Source organism: Gopherus evgoodei, chromosome 4 (assembly GCF_007399415.2).
Source record: "Gopherus evgoodei ecotype Sinaloan lineage chromosome 4, rGopEvg1_v1.p, whole genome shotgun sequence".
Lineage (NCBI taxonomy): Eukaryota > Metazoa > Chordata > Testudines > Testudinidae > Gopherus > Gopherus evgoodei.
In genome coordinates, this window is record NC_044325.1 from 16,779,542 (window position 1) to 16,806,845 (window position 27,304).

General features: G+C 43.3%; 1 protein-coding gene across 1 annotated transcript in view; it reads left to right on the forward strand.

Moving 5' to 3' along the window:
• Window positions 1-907: 907 nt before the first annotated feature.
• Window positions 908-27,304, forward strand: part of RHOJ (ras homolog family member J) — a 73,102-nt gene continuing 46,705 nt past the window's right edge. The window contains exon 1 of the mRNA XM_030558542.1: window positions 908-1,532. Within this exon, the coding sequence (XP_030414402.1) occupies window positions 1,355-1,532 (178 nt within the window). The 5' untranslated portion in view covers window positions 908-1,354. The remainder of the gene's footprint in view (window positions 1,533-27,304) is intronic.

Consider the following 27,304-nt stretch of genomic DNA (forward strand, 5'->3'; position numbering starts at 1 on the left):
TTTTAAATTAGTGACTCACTTCTGCTAGAGATTGCACAGTTTTCCAGGAGCAGAGAGAGCAAAGTTTGGCCTTAAGTGTTTACCCACAGTGGGATCTTTGGGACGGTTACATAATAAAATTAAAAGGAGGATCAGAAATATATAAAATACTATAGCAAAACTGTGCTGGACCACACATTGCTCTAGTTTTTAGGGAGTAAAAGCTATGCCATTTAACTCTGGTTTTACGCAGGCTGTTCTGTAGCCTTCCCTTTTAACAGCTGTAGTTCTTAATTCTCCATCTGCTTTCTTTCGCCCCACCTCCCTCCACACACACCTACACCAGCAAAAAATCTCATTTGTTTATTTTGGGAGCGACAGGAGAGGATATTTTCTTAGTCCCTGGCTTGACTGATTTATTTCTTTACCCAAATTGTTAAAGAGGTATTTACATAGGAAAGCATTCGTGATCAATTCTACTCCCATATACCAACACCCCCAAAAGAAAAAGCACACCCCAAGATGCTCCAATTCTACAGCAACGGGTGGCAGCAGAAAATCCTACGATAGATTCTACTGCACATTTTACAGGCTGGTTCACTTGTAGAACTCCTGCCATTCCCTGCTTATTCATTTCAGCCTGAATCTCCATTTTGCACAGCATTCCCCATTGAAAATCATCTATGTATCTATCAGTCAGCACCAGCCTCATCTCAGCCAGCCCGGAGAACAGTGCTTAGATGAAACAGGAAGCTTAACAACTTTAGCCCGCAGTGAGACCTCTAGTGTTTTTCTTACTCTATGTCCTGGCATAGTTCCTCTAAAGTACAAACACACACAGAGCTCCTATTGTTTGCAGCCCTTCACAAGCCCACTGATCCTAATATGGAATTCAGCAGGAAACCCATGATTTCCTGACACACAGCAAGCTGCAGAAAGAAAGGAAAAACTCCATTAAAAAACTCCAGCTTTCCTCCATGTTAGAAATGAAATGGAAAAAGGAGTGGATTTAGCAGGAATCCCTGATTCCTCTGGCCAAGCTGGAGAAGGGGAGAAGAGAATCAACACCTCAGACTGCTGATATTTTTAAAGTTGCAATAAATATCAAGGGCTCTGTGACAGGATGAGTGTTTCCTGACTCAAGCTCACAAGAAAGGACAATCCTTTTTTTAAGATCGATGTATAATTTATTTACCTCAATGCTTCTCTTTACTGATTTGGGAATTTTTAGAGGCGGCTGGAACAGCCTGGAAATATTAGTATGATTTCCTGAGGTTGAGAGCCTCCCAAACTCAGGAAGAGTCAGTACAATCGCACTTCATTTTTCCTTCATGTGCACTTGGAAGTCCTGGGACCAGCAGCAGCACCAGCAAGAATGAACTGTAAGGAAGAAGATGACAAGAGCACTGACTGTGACAGCAATAACGTGAAGAAGATGTTGAAGTGCGTAGTGGTTGGGGATGGTGCAGTTGGGAAAACCTGTCTGCTGATGAGTTATGCCAATGACGCCTTCCCGGAGGAGTACGTGCCCACTGTATTTGACCACTATGCAGGTAAGGAAGTACTTTGTAAAAGTCTAAATAGGTACAGAAAACTCCAGAAGGGAGGTGAAGAGAGACAAGGGCAAAGGAGGATGGGTCAAAGGGGAGCTTGGGCTTACTGCTAGCCCGGGGATGTGGTTCAGGCTTGGAAGGAGCCAGACAGCTTAGAGGGCAGCATAGGAGTAGGGCAATGAAGGATTTGTTAGGAGAGAACTTATTTGTTTTCCATTTTGTTTTTGGAAAATATGCAGAATTAGAAACACAACTTGAATTAACCTCCACTGGGCTTTGAAGGCAGGGGATATAATTCAGCGTTTGCATAACTAGTGGCCAGGCTTGTCTGGGGTTTTTGAAGTTCTAAGCTGAACTCTGCCCGCTTAAGTCCTCCAGACTGTAACACACACATTTTGTCAATCATCTTTTTTCCTCGTGGCAAATGATTCAGAAGCTGCAATACTGAAATCCTTTTAATGAACTAATCTTTGAGAAAATCTCTGAAATCTCACCCAGTGCTGCCAGAATGAAGCTCACTCTGTTTTACTGGCATTTAGTATTAATAGTTTTTAATATCAGAGCATGACGATGAGCAAAGCAGCAGTGGTCATTAGTTTTAATTCTTAATGATGAACATGCTTGTCTTGGGAAAAAAGAAAACAACCATTCACAGAACATAGCAAAGATCATAGCTGATAATCATTGAATCACAGTGCAAGCTGACACACATATCTTAAGAAGACCACGGTTTAGGTACAGTATTCATAGACTACTTTTACTGTAGCAACTGCTTACAACTTTTTCAGGTGCTTCAAAAGTTAGCATGTGTACTGTGCAACAGGCTGAAAATGCCTTTACTGGTGCTTAAGTTCTAATGCAAGCATTGGTTGTCCTCATCATGTTACATTACCGATCCTATGATTTTTTTTATTTATAAGATCCCTGAAAAAACAGATTTTATAAATAATGCAAAACTTATCACTGATCTTGCTGCAGTTTTGTTTGTTTTTTATTTTCTGTTTCTCTTCAACTGGATTTTCATGGCATGGCTTATCATAGATTTGGTATTCTGTAATAGGAAAATCTCTGCTTTCACCTTGGCTTCATGTCAGGTTTAGCAGAGGCACGTGGCCAAAAAAAGAAAACCATGTAAATGTTGAGTTTGATATGTTGCAATGTGAAACCCTTATTTCCCCATGAATGTGTGTAGCTTCATCTCTAGATGCACAGAACAATGTCTTTTCTCCACCACCTCTCCCCATTTATTTTAAATTCCCATTTTTAAAAAGCTGTTTACACAAAACAGAAATAGAAGTAAAAATTTAATAAATATAATATATGAAACAATATCTATTCCCATTCAAATGCAGATTTTACAACTGTATTTGCAGCGACAGAAGAATTAGGTTTCTGAGATTATCTCCAGTTATTTTTATTGGAATTCTGAAGCATTCAAAGCAACAAGGAAAAGTGTTTTTTAGGAGAAAGCCAAGAAAGCTAAGCAAACAGATTGCTCAGAGTCTTTTGATGGTAACATACTATTGTGGGACAAACCATCTCTGATTAGAGGGATTAAAAACTAGAGATAGTCAGAAAATAGAATTTCCATTCCATGGGAAATTCCAACATTTTGAAATCTGTCTTTGTTCCAAATCAGCATGAAAAGTAAAAATGCTGAAATTTTCCATGAAGCAGATAGTCTGAAAAAAAATGTGTTTTGATAATGTCACAATGCTTCATTTTGATAATATCAAAATATTATACTATCAGCGTATTAACTAGCACAGAACTGGGAACAGCTTAATTGCACTGTTGTCACTGATGATAGGGTGTTAACCATTGATAGCAGCAGATCACAAATTACACTTGCCCTACCTGCTCTCTATCCTTTGTATAGGCCACAGATGTGTGGCAGGTTTTCACATTATTAATGTAAATGGAGACAGGCAACAAGGGTGTAGCAAAGGAATTGTGTCAAATTTCAGGGATCTAAACTCCAAATAGGATTATAATTATCCTATATTTATACAGTGCCTTTTACACTATGGGACCTCAAAGCACTTTGCAAACTGTGGTCCCAATCTTGCTCCAATGAAGTCAAAGCCAAAACTCAGTTGATTTCAATGATTGCAAGTAAAGGCCTTCTATAGATGGCAGTTACTTCACCTAGCACTGAAATGCAGCCACTTCTGGAGCAAAGCATTGCACTCGTTTAACAGTGCAAACAGCTGCATGACACAACTTTTTAGGCCAGTTAATAAATATGTGAATTATTCCCCTGCATCGATCAGCTGCTATTTCCCGCCCCCCCCCCCCCCCCACACACACACACACTCTCTAAGAGTGTGAATTTGTAAAATTTCAGGGTACATGACAAGGCTAGCCTTTCCATCAGTACCCATGCTGGATGTTGGGTAGGACTGTGTAGTAGTGGTGTGGGACTCTGGGGACTGTGTGGGGAGGTTGATTAATTTGTTATATATATATGTTCTAACTGGGCTCTTTGATTTGATCTGGGCTAATTGGTGGGTCTGCTTATTTACCAGTGTACTTTTAAAACACTGTCCAAGATGCTCAGAGCATTGGTTGGGTGCTCTTTTATTGTAGAATAGTAAAAATCCAAGTCACGTGCTAAAAACTTCACATGCTAGATAAACATCTGGTTTCTAGTGGCAAGCATACAAAAATAAAATCTATCCCAGTGGCAAGCAGGACAGTGCAGGCAATAACAATAGATGCCAGTTTCCATAGTTAATAGCAATTTCTGCCAAATCAGTATTATGCCATCTTTTAAATTCTGATGCTGATCTTCTCTGAGCAATGCTCTCCAAGTCAAAGTGAGTTAAACTCTTATTCATCTATGTGTTTTTATAAATGCTTACATAGGACTGAGACTGCACCAAGACAAAATTCAGTTCAACCACCAGCAGAGCTGGTTGAATAATAACAAGATGACCATGGTTACTCTGATAGGTGGAGGAATGTTAGCTGTATTCGTGCAAATGTTCACAAACCCTGAAAGCTTCGGAGATTTTAGTATGAATGTTTATTCCTCCCTAAATTCATATTCAAAAGTGTGTTATTTCCTATTTTTCTATTTTAAAAGTTACTCAAACAGGGACCAGAAACAATACCATGTGCCATAATTAGCCAAACTTCACAAAAAGGTCAAAGTGAATGATTCATGAAAAACCATTTGTCTAAACGAGCTAGTGAAAATTTATGAATCAGGAATCCACATGAAGAAAATCAAGAGCTGTAAATCATTTGTTAATGAATATTATATTGTTAATGAATATTTAGTCATGACTGCAGCCAGGCAAACTAACAGCAATGTAGCATGACCAGAGCTGTTACTTTCTTCTGTTCACAAATTAGGAGACTAATTGTTTAGAAATGTTTGTAATTTTCAACTGATTGGTAATACTTTATATGGCCATGTCTCAGTTGTTGAGTGGCTCCCAAACTATTTGCTTCAACTCTTCATTGTTCATGGTGTGTTAGTGGTTAGCTAAGTCAAATGATACTGTTTTTGTCCCCTGACTGAAACGTCTGTTACTCCTGGGGGAATTCTGTGCTACTGCCCATGTGCATAACTAATGAGCCCCACATACTTTTAATTTTTTGTGCAGAAAAAAGCTTCTGCCGAAATGTTGTTGCAGTTCCACCTTTGTCCACCAGAGGGCGTTGTGGTGCAAGAACAGCAGCAGCCCCTGACAGAAAATAACTTCTGCGGTTCTGCCTTTTGCTCACTAGAGGGCGCTGTGGCGATTGAACAAAGCAGCAGCTCCCTGCCAGCAAGGGAAGAGAAAGAGCTACCTTCTTTGCAGCAGGCCAGGTCAGGAGATAGGGGCTATGCGGAGACGGACAGTGTGGGATGCTGCAAAGGGTCAGACAGAGGCTCATAAGGGCTAGTGGGGGAGCTTAGACTGGGTCATGGGCTGAATGGGAATGGAGGCACAGGGCCACAGAGGGGAGGGATGTGCAGGGCCACATGGTGATGGGGAAGGGGGTGCAGAGCTACATAGGGAGAGGGAGTGGCTGGGTGGGAGCACAGAGACACATGGAGACTGGGAGGGGATACAGGGACACGTAGGAACAGGGGAGTGGCTGTATAGGGGCACAGAGACACATGGGGATGGGAGAAGGGTGTCTGAGTGGGGGTGAAGGGGCACATGTGGACATGAGGTTCAAGGACACATGGGGTACAGAAACACATGGGGACAGGGGCACATGTGTCCAACTGAATGGGAGAGGTTAGGGGTCAGCCAGGGTCTGCATGGGAGAAGCTCCCTAACAATCCCTCCCCGACCCCCCCCAAAGAAAACCTGTTCCATACTTTTCCCACCCATACCCAACAACCCTCCAAGATCACACCCAGGCTCCTTTCCAGCAATTTACTTCCCTCTTCCTCAGCTCCTCTATTACCCCTGACTCCTCCAAGCCTTTGCACTGCTTCTGAAGGGTGCAGGAAATATGGTTATGTATTGCAGTTTAAATAAATTATTACTCAGAGTTCTGTATTAATATGCCTAGTAAAAAATCTATTTCTCAAAACATTTCCTGAATCCTTTCTCGTGTCTGTATTGTTATAGACAAACTTGCTGACAAGTATTTTGAAATAAATGACCAAAAATAATTGAAACTGGTGTGGTTATATTGTGTTATTTTGACAAATAAAATATGCAGAATTTTGCAGAATTTTAAAATATTGTGCACAGAATTTTTAATGTTTTGGGTGCAGAATTCCCCCAGGAGTATTCTATAAACAGAAGGAGGAGAATCAAGAAGACATCTGCATGGACATTTCTCATGTGAATTTTCACGCCAATGCATCTTCACGAGAAGTTTGTTTCCCACAAACATTCTTGCAAACAAGAGAGAGAAGTAATTCTTACAAACATTTGCGATAACTCCGTAGAAAAGGACAAGAATAAGACTGACGCAAATTTGTGATTTTACTTGAGGGGGATTTTCACAGACACCCTCCTCCCCCCTCCCCCCCAAAAAGTTCACCCAGATCTAGGCTACCAGACTTGAGTCTCAGCCTTGAGACAAGAAAGTATTGATTCTTTGTACACCCTGGCCCTTTCAGGTGAATAGTGACAAGCTTAGTATGTTCATTTTGCTGGCAAAAGCCAAAAGGATTTATGTGAGAATCCTGTTTCCCCATCAGCTTTAGGAGTCAAGAGAGTCTGGGAGATTGATCAAAACCAACTCAGGTTTTACAAAACAAAACTCCACTAATACAATTTTACAGACTCTTCAGCTCCGGATGTCTTCAATTTGAGGCTGGCTGCCTTTCGGGAAGATATATTCTAGTCAAACACAAATTATTGGGTTCAATACTGGGATAACTGGGTGAAATTCTATGGCCTGTGTAATACAGGAGGTCGGACTAGATGATTTAACCCAAAAGAGCCAAAAATGATCACACAGGCAAGATAGGTGTCACCCATGCAAATAAGATCTCCTCATAAGGATTAGAAAACATGCTATATAGTGATAGACTCAAAGAGCTCAACCTAATTAGCTTAACAAAGGGAAGGTTAAGGGGTGACTTAATCACAATCTATGAATATCTACAAGGGGAATAGAGAGAGACAGTGGGTGAAGTAATATCTTTTATTGGACAAGCTTCTGTTGGTGAGGGAGACAAATTTTTGAGCTACACTTGAGGAAGAGCTCTGTGTAAGCTTTAAAGCTTGTCTCTCTCACCATCAGAAGTTGGTCCAATAAAAGATACTACCTCACCCACCTTGTCTCTCTAATATCCTGGGATCGACATGGCTACAACACTGCATACGAGTGAATACAAATTTGAGAATGGACTCTTCAAACTAACAGAGGAATGGATAACATGATCCACTGCCTGGAAGTTGAAGCTAAACAAATTCAGACTGTAAATAAGGTGAAATTTTAACAGTGAGAGCAATTAACCATTGGAACAACATACTAAGGTTTTTGGTGGATTCTCCATCACTAGCAATTTTTAAATCAAGACTGGGTGTTTTTCTGAAAGATCTGCTCTAGGAATTATTTTGGGGTTTTATGGTCTGGTTATACAGGAGGTCAGGCTAGATGATCACAATGATTCCTTCTGGCCTTGGAATCCAAGAATTATTCTGTTTCTTCTTCTGGAACGCCAATAAATGGCACAGAGCGCACCTTCTCTGTAGAGCCCTAGCCACTGGCTTACACGTAATGATTGTTTATTCGGTCAGAAACCAGGATCTATAGTTTGAGTTAAATAACTAACTCCTCTAGCTGGTAGCAGACTCATATCCCTCTGGATCCAAGCACAGAGAGCAACAAGTAATATACTGAGCAGTGAGTTAAACTTAAAGTCTAAATGATGGACATGACAGATATGTATACATAACTCATTCTTATAACAGAATGACCAATTTACAATAGGTCTATTTCCAGAATAGACGCCTAGCTGAAAAAAGGGGGAAAAAACTTGCCCAGAGCTTCTAAACAACAGAAAACCCTAGCTTTATACAAATCTTTCCATTTCTGCAGGATGTGGTGTGGCCGTATTATACTGAGTCATCAGCATAAGGACTTCTTTGCTGATTAAGTCAATGAAAAATGCTCCTTTGAACTTTCTTCTCATGTGCTGTCCACTTAGGAAGAGTTGCTGCAGATGCCTAGCTGATTGGGGCATATAAGTGCCACAGTTTATCATTCTGTTTGTTTACCTCAGTGCATACCCCACTGTTTTCCTACGTCCTAATATTTCAGTGGCTATAGCCAGGACTAACTAACTACATCATGGAACTGGTAGGGGATGAGGAAGAGAAAAATATATTTCCTTAACTTGTCCCATCAAGACAAAGTCATTCAAAATGAAGGCTAACACAGCTACCCTGATACTATTCAAAACGAAACACACCTTTTGTCAAATTATTACTTACCTTTAAAAGGAGACAATGCTAGTTATAATATTTGATGTCTACTTTCAAAATGGGTGCTCATTTACCTGAATCCTGGGAGACTGCTGGTTAATAGGCTTCTAACTGAATGAAAGGATGACAGCTCATGACCAAACTATCACCTGTCCCAGCGTGCACTGGGATCGGGATAAAACCTGGGACTGATTTTTCAAGGATATTCACTTCATTTCCCCCAAAGTCCTGCTTAGGAATCTGGAATGGACCTTAGATCGCATCTAAATCTTAAGTCCTTTATTAAGTTTTGCACCATACACATCATGAATTTAAAACTAAGAGCAAAATTCTGCCTTCAACAGACGTTGCTGCTTCTGTGCATAGGGGAAGCATTGTACTGTCACAGGGCAAGATGGCTTCAGACAGACTTGGGGACATAGTGCCAAGTGCATCTTGTTTCTCTTTTGCTAAAGAGCAGCACGCACCCTCTGCTAGGCCCTACTGCCAACCCCAGGTTAGCTGAGACTTCCTGTCTCTGTGATCAATACCACTGCAGTGGTGGCTAGCCGACGTGCATCAGGAAACAAAAAGGGACATGGGACAGATATTCAGAAAAGCTGAGGGCCAGCCTTTCAAGTATTCTGCATCCAAAACTCGGGCCAGATTTTGAGCTGAGCTCCCACTTATGGAATGTCTATGGTGCAATCCCAGGGTGTGATTACAGCTTGAGCAGGCATATCCATGGTCGCTTTAATCTATCTAGCTCAGGCACTGGAGCAGCAAAGCCACAGCAGGATGCATTTCAGTGCAAGCCAGCTCCACAAGTAATTACCCAGGGCTCCGGGCAGGCTTGTACAGCCTGTGTTGAAGCATGCACTGCTGTTGCTTCACTACTCTGTTACCCAGGGCCGGCTCCAGGCACCACTGAAGGAAGCAGGTGTCTGGGGTGGCCAATCAAAAGGGGTGGCATGTCAGTCCGTTGCTGGGGCAGCACAGCCGGGGTGGCAGCAGCGGCACTTCGGCAGCAGCTCAATCAGTCTGCTTCAGTCTTCTGTGACAATTTGGCAGTGGGCCTTTCACTTCGTCTTCCTGGGCAACATTTCAGAGGTAGCGCAATCATCTTCCTTCTTTTTTATTTTTTCCCCTTGCCGCTTGGAGCAGCAAAAAAGCTGGAGCCAGCCCTGCTGGTACCTGAGCTAAAAGGGATAAAAAACCCATGGCTGGCTGAGCTCAGCTGACTCAGACTCCCAGGGCTCGGGTTTCAGGGCTGAAAAATCACTGTGTAGATGCTCAGGCTTAGGCTCCAGCCCAAACCTCAATGTCAATTTTTAGCCCTGCAGCCCAAACCCTGTGAGTCCAAGTCAGTTGACCCAGGTCACCTGTGGCCTTGCCCATGGGTCTTTTATCCCTGTGTAGAGATACCCAAATGTCTACTCAAGCTGCAGGCATGGCCTGTTATTGCACTACAAAGATCCCTTTAGAAACTTAAATAAGAGATAGATTTTCAAAAGAGCTCAGAACATGATGTACTGACAGTTTTTGAAGATTTGGGCCTGGTTATGACGTTGAACACTTCTGAACTCCAGGTCCCATATGACCAGGAAACACTCCATAAACCAATCAGTCAGGTACTGGACAGACAACCAGTTGGACACCCTCATCCCTAGAGGAGGCTGGCATGTGTTTTGGTTAGACAATGCAGGCATTCTTCAGAAGATGTAACTTTTCTGGTACTGAAGTTTGACTTCAGGCATGATATAAACTATCAGTTAAGGGTTCTTTTCTCCAGGGGCTGTTCACTAAAGTAAATGGAAGTTAGAGCACGTATTAAAAATGTTGCGTACTGTATGTAGTCTAATTTTCACAATGGCTATATGGTGCATTGAATAAATAAAGACAAAGGGTCTGACTTCTGATTTCACACGAGTGTAAATCAGGAGTAACTTCACTGTACTCAGAGGAATTATACTGGTATAGAGCCAGTGTGAGATCAGAATAATACCCACATTCCAGTTTTTAGGGTTCAGTTCCAGGGTTTTTGTGGTCATCATATTTATTTCTATTTATTTTTAATGACCCAAATGTAGTGATATGAAAACTGTCATCCTGGGTTGCCAGGGAACTGAGCCTGGAATCTATCACGTTAAAAATGCAAGTTAATACTGCTTGACCTGGAGATGTAACTCTGTCAGCTAGCAGCGGTAGTTGTGTCCTGTCATCTTATGTGAACCAGCTGCTAGAGCACAGGTGGGCAAACTTTTTGGCCCGAGGGCCACATCTGGGTGGGAAAATTTTATGCAGGGCCATGAATGTAGGGCTGGGGCAGAGGGTTGGGGTGCAGGAAGGATGCAGCAGGGAGCTCAAGGCAGGGAGATGGGGGCTCAGCACAGAGGGTTGGAGTGCAGGGTGCAGGAGGGATTCAGGGTTCAGTCTCTGGCCCAGTGCTGCTTACCTCGAGTGGCTCCAGGGTGGCAGTGGCATGCAGAGGGGCTAAGGCAGGCTCCCCGCCTGTCCTGGTCCCGTGCTGCTCCCAGAAGTGGCCAGCATGTCTGACAGTGACTCCTGGAGGTGAGGTGGGGCACTGCCAGCACCTGTGGGTAACACCCCCAAAGCTCCCATTGGCCACGGTTCCCTGTTCCCAGCCAATGGGCACTGCGGGGGGCAGAGGCAGTGCCTGCAGGCGAGGGCAGCACATGGAACCCTCTGCCTCCCCTTCCCCCTCCCCCAGAGGCCACAGGGACGTGGTTCTAGCCGCTTCTGGAAGCAGCACAGGACCAGGATGGGCAGGCAGCCTGCCTTCGCCCTGCTGCACCACAGGGCTGGCAATCCTATGGGCCGGATTGAAAGCCCTGATGGGCTGGATCTGGCCCACGGACCATAGTTTGCCCTCCCCTGTACTAGAGGGCTTCAAGCCTCTTTTCCTAACATGGGTTACGTACTTCCCCAACTTGGACAAGCACATCCTGATTGTTTGAGGTCCAAAGCAGTTCAAATCCCTTTATGGCCAACCGTTTGCAACCACAGATTATCAGTGGGGAATCACACCATGGATTATCAGTGGGGAATAAATCCAGGACCTTCAGTGCAAAGAGGATAAGAACATACTATAGATGGCAGTTAATGAGCTAATTCTTTAGCGAAAGTGGTAGAGGATCATGGACACGGTTTTAACCCTGAAAACTCTGAGTTCGATCCGTAATGAGGACCAATGGCTGATCATATCTATTTGTCTTAGGCATTTCTTGTGTGCTGATCACCACAGCATTTAGCTTTTAGCCTTGCAAACCACAGTACAGCTCAGGGGGGAATATATTTTGTTGTTGACAAGGGAGCAAGTAAATTTTAGATGCTCCTAGTCATGATGAACTGTTCCTGCCAATGAATACAGAAAAAGGTGGATAAAACTACAGCTGTGCTCATCCTGGAATATGCCATTAATCATGCCAGGTTCGTAATAGACATGACCATTGAGGGATAAGGGTTTGAACCAGGTAGCTGTCATAGAGGAAATCCTTGAAGTGAAGCAATTTGTTGCATGTCATAAAATGCCAACTAGAAGATCTATATAGAAGCGAAGGAAGCAGATAATTTCCTTAAAGTATTTCTGTGCAAAGTGCTAAGCTCCTAAGAAATCAGAACAAAGTAATTTATGAAGGACAACAGTTAATTTATCAGGAAGGAGGTACATTTATCTGCAGGAGATTCAATGAAAATGTCACATAATAATTGAGCCATTTATTTTTGTCAAGGCAAGAATTATTAGGTCACAAAGAAGTCTTGTTTTTGTTTGCTTTTCCTGATTTCTCCCTTCCTTCCCTCTCCCCATTCACTATATTGACTTACGTAAGCTTTTAGAGAAATGCACTTTGGGGAATATTCACCCAAGTCCTTTGCACAGATGTATGTTGCTACAGGAAGATAGTGATCCAAATTCTGTTCTCAGCCACACAGGTGCAAGCCCATTATCTAACCCCAGGAGCTTTGTGTCCATCTATCTGTTAGTACATATGGACTGAACTGAAAGTGGTAAATCAGCAATGAAAATAGGACTACATCTTCCCACTATGGAGCAGATTGTATCTGACCACGCCATGGGTATGCAAGGGGCAAGCATGCAAGGAAGAGTCCTGAGGAGCCCCAAGCACAGGGGCTGATGCCTTCTAGTGCCCCATGGTATACAAGACATTCCAAAAGGGTGAGCGTTTTAAAGAGGGGCTGAACTGGGCACAGAGGGCTGAGCATGCTGCCTCTCCTGAAGTGGTGTATGTAGCAAGGGCAACCTTCCCCTGCACACTTGAGGGTATGTCTACACACCGCAAAGAGAGGTTTGTTCTTAACTCAGATTAGCTATCTCAGGTTAAAATGGAAGTGAAGACAATAGCAGTGTGAGTTCTAGCCTATAGGGAAGCCCCTGGAGTTGAACTTGAGCTGCTAACCTGAGTTAGAAGCCAAGTTGCCAAGCCTTCACTGCTCTTTTAACTCAGGTTAGCTAACCCAAGTTCAAAAGACCCCTTTGTTTGCCTCCCAGATATCCCTCAGAACAGGACAATTCCACAGTAAATGCACAGCCCAGTGGCTTAAGGCAACTATAGGAGAATAATAATGATATAACTGGACGGTCTGGGAGGTCAAAGTAGTTCAGACAAAAACAAGAACGGATTTCAATCACTGTATAAAACCCAAACTGAAGCTCAATCTTGAATTTTATACAGCTGGGCCACTCCTTGGATAGTAAAAAACTCTGGCTAGTAATGTTTTACCCTCTCCTATGTACCTCTGTTTCAGTTGGTACCAGAAATGGAAGACCTGAAAATCTCATGAGACTTCCTGCCCTTGCAAAGTTGTCGGCTGGGATTTTCAGTGGTGCCTAAGGCACCCGCTGCCAATAAAATTCAGTGGGAATAAGGCACATAAGTATTTTGAGCTGCTTTGACAGTTCCCTCCCATACTTCCCATTCCAAAGAGCCACACTTCTGAACTGCTAAACATCCTGAGATTCTTCCATCAGTAATGAGCCCAGCCAGAGAGATTGGGATTTGATTCTCAAAAGTGCAGAGCAACCAGTACTCTGCACGTTATTTTGCATGGGCTTAAAAATAGCCTGTATGGATGCTAGTTAATGCTAATCCTTGGCTATACAGTCACAGATATTAAACAAGAATCTGGCATTTTGATTTTTTTTTAACAACCATCTCTACTTGGTGGTTGCAGAAGTCAATGTTAGACACATCACAATACTTGTAATCACCCCTTCACCAGAAAGCCCACAAATCCATCAGGCTCAATAGATATACATGGTAGTTAGGCAATATGCACTGACATCAGAGAGAATCTAATCAATATATTCCATATTGTTCTGGTGGGATTTATATCAGCCAATTGCCAGATGAGAAACATCAATTCTGAGAACAGGTCTCTGGGCTGCATTTATATGTAGAGGAGCCACAACCAGAATTTCTGTCTAAAATGCCTCTCTCTCTCCTTTCTTGGTACTGTAGAGTAGCAGAGGCACATTTGCTAGACATTCAGCTTTCCCTCATCTGATGTCAGGCCCCAGTGTAGAGCAACAATGAAGATTGCAGGATCGCTCCTGATAGGTGTGCCCCCCCCCCCCACATCAACAGCTTTAAAATATTTCTTCCATTTATTAGAAAATGAAAACAACATAAACTCTAATAGTAAAATGATTCACTGTGATTAAATTAACCTGCTGCCAACATTATGCCCTGAAAAATGCAATGTGCAGGTCTATTTGTTCACTGTGTTAACCATGGTCCAAGTACAATGATATAAATTCAGTTTATTTGGGTCTCTAGAAAAACATGGAAGAAAATAATCAATCATTCCTTCAATAGGGTTATCTCTTTGCTTGTTTGTTTTGTTGTGATGTGAAAGTGGATAGGATTATCCAGCACCAACATCTAGAGCACACTAGTGCTATTATTTTAAATCACTGTTTTCTTAATTATTACACAACATCATAGTGCTTAAAAATATCTTTACTACTTAACGGGAAAGTATTCTAAATGGCTGTTAAATTTGGTCTAGAAATGTTGTATAATAATAATGCTATAATATATAATAAAATAATAATAACAATAATACCCAGCACTTTTCATCAATAGATCTCAAAGTGTTTTACAAAGGTGGTCAGTGTCATGATGTCCATTTTTAACCAAAGGGGAAACAGAGGCACAGGGAAGGAAGTGACTTGCCCAAGGCTACCCAGCAGATTATTGCCAAAGCCAGGAATTGAAACTTGGTCTCCCGAGCCCCCGTCCAATGTTCCATCCATTAAATAACACTTCCTCTCCCATGAATACACATTGGTCACCAAGTGGTGCCGAGACCACTTAGAAAGAGATTAATGAGTCTGCTCTACAGCCTTAGCTAAGAGTCATATGGCTTTTCACTCATACAGTAGAGGCTCATGCATTTAGCTCCAGAGATCCCAGGTTCGACCCTGCCTGCCGATGACCGGGGTCTGTCGGTGTTACACTTTACTGAATCAGGGTCATAATTATGAGAGTTCACACTACACAGTTATTTTTGCTACAGTATAAAAATAATTGGATCCATTTATTAAGCATGCCTTGACAGTACATAAGAGATCCTGCAGCTTTCTTCTTAGCCAGATACTTCTAACCACTTCGTATAACAGGTATGCTCCAATTATACTGGGAGCAAAATGGCAATATCATGCCACATTTCAGAAAGTGAGGCGCAGTTGCCATGTTTCTCTTCCAGAGATAAATACATTGTAGGCACAAGATTTAAAAGGCTGCTTGTTTAAAATACACACCAGTATATTTCAGAGCACAGCTGGATAACGTTGCATCATACCATCTCTCTTCAGCTAGCCCCCTGGCTGTGCTTATTTTAAAATGTATAGCTATGCTGGGGAATACGGCATGTCCAAATTACCTTCCAGTGGTGAGCTGGAGAATTAAATAAATTCTCTGTTTCCTTCCAGTACAATTCTCACAGCAGTAATTGCTGCCCCATCTTCTTGCCACCAGTTCAATGCTGTGTCTGTGCTGAAGTGTTTAACCACAGATGAAATGATGTTGTACTTGTGTCTCTTCAGGATTCATTAAAATGATTCAAACTTCTTTGTTTCTCAAGTATACAGAGGGTAGAACACATCATCGTTCCTTCAAGGATTCACGTGAATTATTTAGTATGGACACAGGACAATTTAGAGCAAAATTTCTTCCAACTGGAAAAAGTGGTTTTTGTTTGTTTGCTTGCTTTTGTTTTAAGCAGAAGATATGCTCTGGTATTTAACTGATGACTTGCACTGAGTTAGGAAACATCTTTGACTAACTGGTATCAGCTAGTCTCACCTTAAATACGCCAGCATTTTATTGAAGTACATGTTGTATTTGTAGGTTCAGATAACACAAGCCAGAGTATCATTGGACGAAACATGGTGAACTGAAAATTTCAGGAGTTAGTGTCGGAGGTCTTAGCAGCTGGACAGAACATTCACATCCTTTCCTGGGATTTCCATTTTTCTTACAGGGTTTGTGTTTAACAAGCGAAGCCCCGGGCCACACTCTCTTCATGTAGCTGAACAATCTGTTAAAATCAGGGAAAGCACAGATAGGGTAGCCCTTAGGTCTCCCTCTCCTGGTTTCTGCCCAGAAACCTCTCTTTCCACCTTTCGTCAGAATAACCTAGGTCCTTGTAAGGCTCTGAGCTAACCAGAATCAGCAGCACCTAACTGGTTCAGCTCAGGGAGGCATTCCCTGCATGGACTGTGGGTACGTCTACACTACGGGATTATTCCGATTTTACATAAACCGGTTTTGTAAGACAGATTCTATAAAGTCGAGAGCACACGGCCACACTAAGCACATTAATTCGGCGGTGTGCGTCCATGGTCTGAGGCTAGTGTCGATTTCTGGAGCGTTGCACTGTGGGTAGCTATTCCGTAGCCATCCCATAGTTTCCGCAGTCTCCCTCGCCCATTGGAATTCTGGGTTGAGATCCCAGTGCCTGATGGGGCAAAAATAATTGTCGCGGGTGGTTCTGGGTAAATGTCGTCAGTCATTCCTTCCTCCGGGAAAGCAACGGCAGACAATCATTTCGCACCCTTTTTCCCTGGATTGCCCTGGCAGACGCCATAGCACGGCAACCATGGAGCCCGTTCAGCTTTTTTTTTCACTGTGTACTGGATGCCGCTGACAGAGGCTATACTGCAGTGCTACACAGCAGCATTTATTTGCCTTTGCATGACAGCAGAGACGGTTATCAGTCGTTCTGTACCGTCTGCTGCGCCGTTGTAAATTGGCAATGAGATGATGGTTATCTGTCATTCTGTGCTGTCTGCTGCTGTCATGGGTGCCCCTGGCTGAGGTCAGCCAGGGGCGCAAAGACAAAAACGGGAATGACCCCTCGGGTCACTCCCTCCTTTATGGTATCTAAAAATAGAGTCAGTCCTGCCTAGACTATGGGGCAAGTGTACTAGAGAACCAGTGTATCAGAGAACCAGAGAGCACATCCGCTCCGTGTCAGATCCCTCAGAAATGATGAGTTGTATGGCATTTTAGGGAGTGTCCCTGCAGCAACACCACCCATTGCTTCCCTCCTCCCCAAACCTTCCTGGGCTACTGTGGCAGTGTCCCCCCCTATTTGTGTAATGAAGTAATAAAGAATGCAGGAATAAGAAACACTGACTTGTTACTGAGATAAATTGGGGGGGAGGCAGCCTCCAGCTGCTATGACAGTCCAGGCAGGACATTAAGCAGTGCGGGGGAGAGGAGCCCAGCATCCCACTGCTATGACAGTCCAGGCAGTACAGAATCTTTTCTTTACACAGGAAAGGGAGGGGGCTGATGGAGCTCAGCCCCCAGTTGCTATGATGAGGATGGTTACCAGCCGTTCTGTACCATCTACTGGGAATGACCGGGAATCATTCCTATTTTTACGCAGGCGCCCCCGGCCAGCCTCACCTGAGGCCAGCCAGGAGCACTCACGGGATGATAATGATGACAGATAGCAATCATATTGTACCGTCTGCCACCAGGGAGGGGAGAGGAGTGGATACTGCTCTTCACTGATGCAGCATTGCATCTACCAGCAGCATTCAGTAGACATAGGGTGACATTGAAAAAAGTCAAGAAACGATTTTTACCCCTTTTCTTTCATGGGGGGGGAGGGGATACATTGACGAGCTATACCCTTAACCACCCCGGACAATGTGTTTGACCCTACAGGCATTGGGAGCTCAGCCAAGAATGCAAATGCTTTTCGGAGACTGCTGGGGACTGTGGGATAGCTGGAGTCCTCAGTACTTCCTCCATCCCTCCATGAGCATCCATTTGATTCTTTGGCTTTCCGTTACGCTTGTCATGCAGCACTGTGCTGTGGATTCTGTATCACAGCCTGGAGATTTTTTTCAAGTGCTTTGGCATTTCGTCTTCTGTAACAGAGCTCTGATAGAACAGATTTGTCTCCCCATACAGCGATCAGATCCAGTAGCTCCAGTATGGTCCACGCTGGAGCTCTTTTTGGATTTGGGACTGCATGGCCACCCGTGCTGATCAGAGCTCCACGCTGGGCAAACAGGAAATGCAATTCAAAAGTTCGCGGGGCTTTTCCTGTTTACCTCGCCAGTGCATCCGAGTTCGGATTGCTGTCCAGAGCGGTCACAATGGTGCACTGTGGGATACCGCTCGGAGGCCAATACGGTCGATTTGCGGCCACAAACCCTAATCCAATATGGTAATACCGATTTCAGCGCTACTCCTCTCGTCTGGGAGGAGTACAGAAACCGATTTAAAGAGCCCTTTATATCAATATAAAGGGCCTCGTTGTGTGGATGGATACAGCATTAAATCGATTTAACGCTGCTAAAATCGGTTTAAACGCGTAGTGTAGACCAGGCCTGAGAAAGCCCCTCCTGGATATAATCTCAGCAGTGTCTTGTCCTCAGGACAGCACTGATGTGAATGCAGCAGTGCTGAGGGCTTCTTCCACTGGTTGCAGAAGGGCTCTCACACACTTTCACAGCCACATGCCAGTCATAGACGGTTTGTCAGCCATCTTATCTCTATTTAGGCACAGTGGTGTCAGGCTGCTAGAGCAGCCCCAAACCAGGCTGGGGTGGAGGCAGGAAGAATTGAAGCTGAAAAGGGGGTGGGGGATTTGCCCCCTGCTCCCCGAGGTAACCAACTTAGGCAGCATTGTTCCCTCCCTCCCCACACACAAAGGCCCAGGCACAGGACTGGAGGCATGGCCTGCTACCCGCAGATGGATTCAAAATGGAGGCTAGGGGTGGTATTCCATATGAGAGGGTCCCCTTTCACTGAGGTGGTGCATGGGGGAAGTTTTAGAAATCCTCCCCCAGCCTAGGGGGAGCTTACGGTGATTGGATTCTTAAGAGGGTTGGTGGAGCGTGTACTCCACTCACCTCTAGTCTGGGATGGACAGTGTATGGGGAGACCCTTGGAATATCCCCTTCAGTCCTGGTCTCCCTACCACCCCTGCTCCCTGCATTCTTACCACTCCAGGGTAGCTCTGGCTAGGAGCAGTAGCCGGGGCACCAGGCCAGCAGTGAAGCAGAGTCAGGGTTAGGTGAGGGGTGGGACAGGACAGGCTCTAGAACCCACTGGTGACGGGAAAGCCAGTCGGCGCCTCACAGCTCAAGCAGGAATTTGCTTGCAACACCCACTTTCAGTAACAACAGCACAGCGGCCTCGTCCCTCCCCCTGCCAGGAGCTGTGCTTCTGCATGGATGGACAGAGCATTATAATGCATCAAGCTCCAAATGGGTAGAGACAGAATGGATAGACTCAGCTCTGCCCTGCAGGACAGAAGGACACACGTGTGGTAGGTGTAGGTCAAGAGACTGGAGAGGGAGAAAGGTTGTGTGTGTGATGGGTGCATTTCTGTAGGGCTCCAGCATTATAAAATGTACCATTACACATCACTGATTATTTATGAGTTATAGGAGAGACAAAGAACTATGTCTGGTTGCAACACTCTAACCAGGCTAAAATTAGCAACCCATGTATGGCTCTGCAATCTGTATACATGTGAGAAAGCACCATTCTTAAGTGGATGTAGACAGGTGCTTTACAGAGGAACAATTGAACATGAGCATGAAGTGTGACACTGATGCCAGAAATGCCAACGCTATGCTGAGACATGCTGTAGAAAAAGAGGAATCATATAGGACCAGGTAGCAATTATTCCACTCTATATAGCATCTGGAGCATAGCAAGCAGCTCTGCATTCCAAAAATGATCACATTAAAGTGGACAGTATCCAAAGACCAAAATAATGCCAGGTTCAAAAAAAAAAAGGGAAGAAGTTAATAGAAATTAATTTTTCCAGCCTAGAAAACAATAAGGTAGGAGTCTAAAAGTACCTACAAGGAATAAACAAGTAGGAAGTTTGGAGGCAAAGGAGTTATCAGGAGTCCAGGCAAGCAGAAGAAAATAAAGTGGCCTAAAATTAAGAACATTTTTTTTAGAAGTATGGTATAGACCAACCAAAAAGCTGAGTAAACTGCCACAGGAGGTTCTTATGGCATTTATGATTGCGAGCACTATAGTCAGGGTAAGACTAGGCAGAAAACCAGTGGAGCTGCTGTAGAAATCTATGAATGCTGCCCTGTGTTGATTCAAGGGAGGAGTGGTAGAAGTGAGCAAGAGCTCTCAGCCCTGGTCTACACTGGGGGTGGGATCAATCTAAGTTACGCAACTTCAGCTACGTGAACATAGCTGAAGTCGACGTACTTAGATCTATTTACGATGGGCTCTTCACCATGGTGAGTCGACTGCTGCCGCTCCCCCGTAGACTTTGCTTGCACCTCTTGTGGCACTGGAATACAGGAGTCAACAGGAGAGGGCTTGAGGGTCGACTTATCGCATCTAGACTAGACACGATAAATCAATCCCTGCTGGATTGATTGCTGCCCACCAGCATAGACATACCCTCATATTTCTAATCCATGACACTATACATTTTCATCCCTGATGCATCTGTGTTGATGAATAAGAGCTTGCAACAGTATCAAAAAAAAAAAAAAAAAAAAAGGAACACCCAAGACACATTGGGATGTTGAATTATCTTGTTCTCTGGAAGACTTAGAAAATATCCTCCATTTTGGCACCCTGCACTGGAATTACATGAAAGGACCAAGTAGGAAAATGAACTTTGGATACCCCATTTGTTGTTATAGCTTCTGGTTTTGAGCTTTAAGGCATTTAATATCATAACAGTGAGCTCTCTGTTTCCTAGCTGATATTTTTGATGCCTGTAGGCTATTGAGCTGTAACAGTCAAAATACACACAAACGTGTTCCATGGGGAAAAAAATGCTCCCTGGAGGGGCAAGATTTAATTATCTATGGTTCACCCAGCTCTCCCATAAAACAAACAAAAGCATATATCTTGCTTTATAATGTAAGTAATATCTATAACCGGCATTTTAATTGGATTTTCATTATTCTCTGGGTGTGTACATATTGCACAAGATACAAGATTTGAAATGTTGGCCTCTATTTCCCAATATGTGCACATGGATCAGTGAAGATGCTGCCACCAAGTGGAAATGCCTCGCAAAGAGCCATATCCTGACAATGTTACTCATTCTGAGGAGTACCTCGCTTCCCTGCGAAGAAAGTGCTGTTCACAATGAATAATGCTATTAGAACTTGGCCCAGAGACATCATTTTAGGCTTTGGCTGGATCACTCAGCCGTGGTCTGCCCACTCACCTTCTTGCTGCAGTGATCTATAGAGACTGAGGACAAAACTTTGTTTCTAAACACTGCTGTGGATAATACTGTATTTTATGATGCATAAAAGAGCCATGATACCAAAAAAAGAGAGGGATGAAAGTTCTTCTTATTAATAGCACAATTATCCATGTCACTACACTGTAACAGTATAATTATACATTTAAACAGATACTGTGTCTTTATAAAATCCCTAGAATCATTTCACAACTATTCAAAGCAGTAGTTAAATAAAACTAGGAATATAGCCTACATGTTTTATTACATTGTCAACCTTTTCCTCCTCTTTTGTACTTCCGTCTCTCCTCCTCCTCCTCCCCACATCATCTGCTATCTCACTCCCACTGGTGAAATTCAGGAGTAATTCCACCAAACTCGATGGAGTAAAACCTAAGTAAGTGAGATCAGAATTAGGCTCTATAACTTTAGAGCCTCACAGTAAGAGTAAGAGAACTGGTCAGTCTGGTGTGTGGCAGCCATTTGATTCTTGAATAACAACTGGTGTAGAAGTTACATGTGATCTGATAAAATTCTGCTAATGGGGACACTGAATATGCAAAATGAATGCCTACCATGAGCAAGTGTCTTGAAATCTGCGAAGTCCCTCTAAAAATGTATGCAATGCAAGCATTCATTCAGTTGATGAATTATTGGCCCAAATTATTCACCCAGAAGCCAGTGTCAAATCTCCCTCAATGGGAGAAGAATCAGGCCCATGCTTGTACAGCCAGCACTGGTAAAAATGGGAATTCATATTTTTACAAGACACAAGGGTTCTTTTTAAAATTAGGAAGCTGAATCATCTATCAACACATTTGCGTGCTGGGAATTGCCCTTCCCCTACTGTCTGTCATTTTGCTGTTTCCTAATGCCTTACCTTAAGCTATAAGGTCAGGCTGAATGGCATCTTCAGGAAGGTAATTTCCTTCCATCAGTTGAATGCATCAGCAAAGCAGCAATAAAACCAGTGCTGCAATTATCCAGAGAATGTATTACCTGCAAAATGCACTCAGCCTGAGTTGGTCTGGCCTTCCACATTTAATGTGAAAGTGATTTCTACTTGGCACAGATTTTGCAGCCACACCATTGGGCTGGTCTCTCAGATGTTTCCTACGTGATATTCAAACCCCAACAGACTCCCATTTAAGAGCGTAATTGATCTAATCATGTGCATGTAATTGTCTAATCATCTTTTTTTGCAGGTGGGGGTAGCTTGTGACTTGAGCTACTCACCTATATAGGGATCACAGAGAATAAGAACCACCCCCTTTATAACCTGTGTGGGCAGCCTAGACCAGCATCCAGGCATATAGGACTAAGGAGGTGCTGTACACTCTTTTTCTCCCTCTCTCTCTGCAGTAGGGGGGCAGAAATGGGCAGAGGCTTGGCTCTACTTTTCTACTTGTTGCCCAGCACAGTTGAGATGGCTCTGGGAAGCAGGGAGTGTCATAATTTTTCATTTGTAATTTCTACTCCCAGGTAGCACAGAGGAAGCAGGGGAGGAGCTGTATCCTGGGCTACTCCTGAGGTGTAATTTACACACCACTCCTTACTCAAGGCTGTGCCTAAAGCTACAACCTAGCCCTTAGCGTTCTCTAGTTCTAGCTGGAACGTCACTTCAGTGTCTGGGGCTTTCATTGTACCAAAACAGGCATGTAAACTATTTTACACCTTATCGTCAATGGAACAAAGACTACAATAGCTAAGAGCTAAATCTGAGGGGGAGGAAAGGGAGAAACAGACTGTGATTTCAGTGCTTTGTCCCTCTTCACAGAGCATTCTCAGAACACCTTCTGCCCTCTATTTGAAAAGGACATGCAGATTTCCCTCTTCTAGAGATCTGGAAGAGCAGTGCATATTGGCACCAGTTGGGCATGCCAACTAATTATTTCTTGAAACACCAGGGAAGGACATCTTATTTGCAATATGGCCTTGCAAAGCCATCCAATGGCTGGTTTCCAGTTTTGATAAGTATGTATTTTAAATTAGGTTGTGCTTTAATTAAAAAAAAATTTAAAAAACCCACTGCCTGAAATCACAAAAGAGATTCCACTTCATAAAGATAAGTAGGCAATCGAGTGCCAGCCCCTTCACCAAAATGATGGAAAATTTTCAAAGAATACTGAGAGAGCACCGAGATACTTGTCATAAGGCTGTTGCTACTATACCTCACGTTGATTCCTAGTGGATTATGGGTTGAGGGCTGTTCTTGGTAATACTGGCACTGGAATTTCAATAAAGGTCTTAACATTTCATTAAGAAAAGTCCATTAGGAAAATTAATATGGATGCAAGACAACCATAGTAACTTTTTATCAAAACTGCATTTCTGAACTTGCATGCAGGCTCTGTCCAGAAAATACAATATAGGCCTGAAAGTTGGGCACAACAGAGCCATTCTTCTAGGAGTATTCTATTTCACTTAGTAGAGACACTGGCTTGGTTTAATGCAGGGAACATTCTGTAAAGTTCAGCCCCCCTGTCAGCAAATGGAGTTTCCACTATGCTCCAGACGGAGTATATACACATATTGGATATGGCCCAAACTCGCCTCTTGCCTCGGGTTTACCTCTATTGTTTACTTAAACAAGTCCACTAAACAAACCTCAGTCTAAGATGTCTCCGGAGCTCAGTTGTTCCTGGGGGTTTCCCCTGCAGGTCCACTCTGTCCCTGCCCCTATTTTCTTCTGCCCCTTAATAGACAATCCAACCCCTCTTATAGCCTGGACAAGCACTAGAAGAGCCCCCTTGCCAGCATGAGTCGACATCTTTATGCACAGGCCTTGTGTTAGCACAGGTGAATTTCCTATAATCTTATACTGAGTGTTATAAAAATATAACAATTGGGTGTTGGATCATATCAGTGATCTGATTTATCACATCTCCAAACCTGGGCTCAAATCTGGATAAGAACATAAGAACAGCCGTACCAGGTCAGACCAAAGGTCCATCTAGCCCAGTATCTGTCCACTGACAGTGGCCAATGCCAGGTGCCTCAGAGGGAGTGAAGCTAACAGGCAATGATCAAGTGATCTCTCTCCTGCCATCTATCTCCATCCTCTGATGAACAGAGGCTAGGGACACCATTCCTTACCCATCCTGGCTAATAGCCATATATGGACTTAGCCACCATGAATTTATCCAGTTCCCTTTTGAATATTGTTATAGTCCCAGCCTTCACAACCTCCTCAGGTAAGGAGTTCCACAAGTTGACTGTGCACTGTGTGAAGAAGAACTTCCTTTTATTTGTTTTAAACCTGCTACCTAATAATTTCATTTGGTGACCCCTAGTTCTTGTATTATGGGAATAAGTAAATAACTTTTCCTTATTCACTTTCTCCACATCACTCATGATTTTATATACCTCTATCATATCCCCCCTTAGTCTCCTCTTTTCCAAGCTGAAGAGGCCTAGCCTCTTTAATCTTTCCTCATATGGGATCCTCTCCAAACTCCTAATCATTTTATTTGCCCTTTTCTGAACCTTTTCTAGTGCTAGAATATCTTTTTTGAGGTGAGGAGACCACATCTGTACACAGTATTCGAGATGTGGGCATACCATGGATTAATATAAGGGCAATAATATATTCTCAGTCTTATTCTCTATCCCCTTTTTATTGATTCCTAACATCTTGTTTGCTTTTTTGACCACCTCTGCACACTGCATGGACATCTTCAGAGAACTATCCACCATGACGCCAAGATCTTTTTCCTGACTCGTTGTAGCTAAATTAGCCCCCATCATATTGTATGTATAGTTGGGGTTATTTTTTCCAATGTGCATCACTTTACATTTATCCACATTAAATTTTATTTGCCATTTTGTTGCCCAATCACTTAGTTTTGGAGATCTTTTTGAAGTTCTTCACAATCTGCTTTGGTCTTAACTATCTTGAGTAGTTTAGTATCATCTGCAAACTTTGCCACCTCACTGTTTACCCCTTTCTCCAGAACATTTATGAATAAATTGAATAGGATTGGTCCTAGGACTGACCCTTGGGGAACACCACTAATTACCCTTCTCCATTCTGACAATTTACCATTAATTCCTACCCCTTTGTTCCCTGTCTTTTGGCCAGTTCTCAATCCATGAAAGGACCTTCCCTTTTATCCCATGACAGCTTAATTTATGTAAGAGCCTTTGGTGAGGGACCTTGTCAAAGTCTTTCTGGAAATCTAAGTACACTATTGTCATAAACAGATAGCTAAGGGTTAATGTCTCTTTCACCTGAAATACCTGACCAGAGAACCAATCAGGAAACCGGATTTTTTCAACTTTGGGTGGAGGGAATTGTGTGTCTGAGTCTTTTGTCTGTCTGCCTGCTGTCTCTGAGCTTTGGAGAAGTAGTTCTATTTTCTAATCTTCTGTTTCTAAGTGTAAGGACAAAGAGATCAGATAGTAAGTTATATGGTTTCTTTTCTTTGGTATTTGTATGAATATAAGTGCTGGAGTGCTTTGATTTGTCTTCTTTTTGAATAAGGCTGTTTATTCAATATTCTTTTAAGCAATTAGCCCTGTGTTGTGTCACCTTAATACAGAGAGACCATTTGTATGTATTTTTCTTTCTTTTTTCTATAAAGCTTTCTTTTAAGACCTGTTGGAGTTTTTTTCTTTACTTCAGGGAAATTGAGTCTGTACTCACCAGGGAATTGGTGGGAGGAAGAAATCAAGGGGAGATCTGTGTGTTGGATTGCTAGCCTGATTTTGCCTTTCCTCTGGGTGAAGAGGAAAGTGCTTTTGTTCCAGGATTGGAAACGGAGAGGGCAAGTCCCTCGGTTTGGATTCACAGAGCTTGTGTCTGTGTATCTCTCCAGGAGCATCTGGAGGGGGGAAGGGAAAAAGGATTATTTCCCTTTGTTGTGAGACTCAAGGGATTTGGGTCTTGGGGTCCCCAGGGAAGGTTTTTCAGGGGGACCAGAGTGCCCCAAAACACTCTAATTTTTTGGGTGGTGGCAGCAAGTACCAGGTCCAAGCTGGTAACTAAGCTTGGAGGTTTTCATGCTAACCCCCATATTTTGGACGCTAAGGTCCAAATCTGGGAATAAGGTTATGATAACTATGTCCACTGGATCCCCCTTGTCCACATGTTTGTTGACCCCTTCAAAGAACTCTAACAGATTAGTAAATGTAAATGGACTGCCTAGAGAGACAATTTGCATATATCCACAGAACTAGTATTAACTCATCTGAGGTGTACAATTAAAGGGAGAGAAGCTGCTGTAATTTATTAGCAGGCTAGAGCTTCATGGAATCATTTCAGATTATTTGATTAGTTTCAATAACATTGATTTAAACTTTCTGACAAGGTTTATTGGTTTGCTCTTGTATGGAAAATGGCACTTCTTAATCCTTCTGTGTTAAATTAGTTTCTTGCACAACACTTTCTGCTCTCTACCGTTTCCTAAATCCCAGATTGTGATACCCTTACTCCTGCTGAATAGGGTCTTAATCTGCAAATGATCCTGTTGAATGCAATGGGGCTAATCAAGGATCAAGGTACTATGGACATGAGCAAAAAGCGCAGAGCTTAGCCTTAAGGCATGAGCCACCAGGCACGTCACTGCAGTTAAGGAAGGAGAGGTAAGGCATTTCCTTACTCTACCCACAGGCAACCAGCTTCACTGGGCCTCTGCATACCAGCTCTCTGCTGTGGGGCCTGTACGTCCTGTCCTGAACAGCTGGGGAGAGTGGGCGGAGCATTGGCTACACTATCCAACATTGCAGACAGTGAAGCTGAGATGACATGGAGAGGGAAGTGAGCTGCATCATGTATAGGGCTGGAGCAAGGGGGAGATAGTGGCTGAATTGAGTCTACACTGCAGTGCAAGCCTAGAGTTCGAACTCAAGCTCAAGCCTAACTCCCCTTTCCATCTACACACAAATAGTGCTGATCCAGCGCTCAGATCCCAGTATCCTACAAGGGTGGAGGGTCTGAGCCTGAGTGAAGCCAGGACCTAGGGTTCAAGCCTTATTGCTTTGCAATGTAGAGACAGCCCCACTGGACTTGTGCTCTACAAGTCCACCAGAAGTATCCCACAATCCCACAGGTTGACTTTCATTGTCCTCTGGACAATCAAGGTTGGTGGACAGTCAAGTTTTCCCACGCTGCTCCATGAACAAATGGCTAGAGCAGACACATTTCAGGAG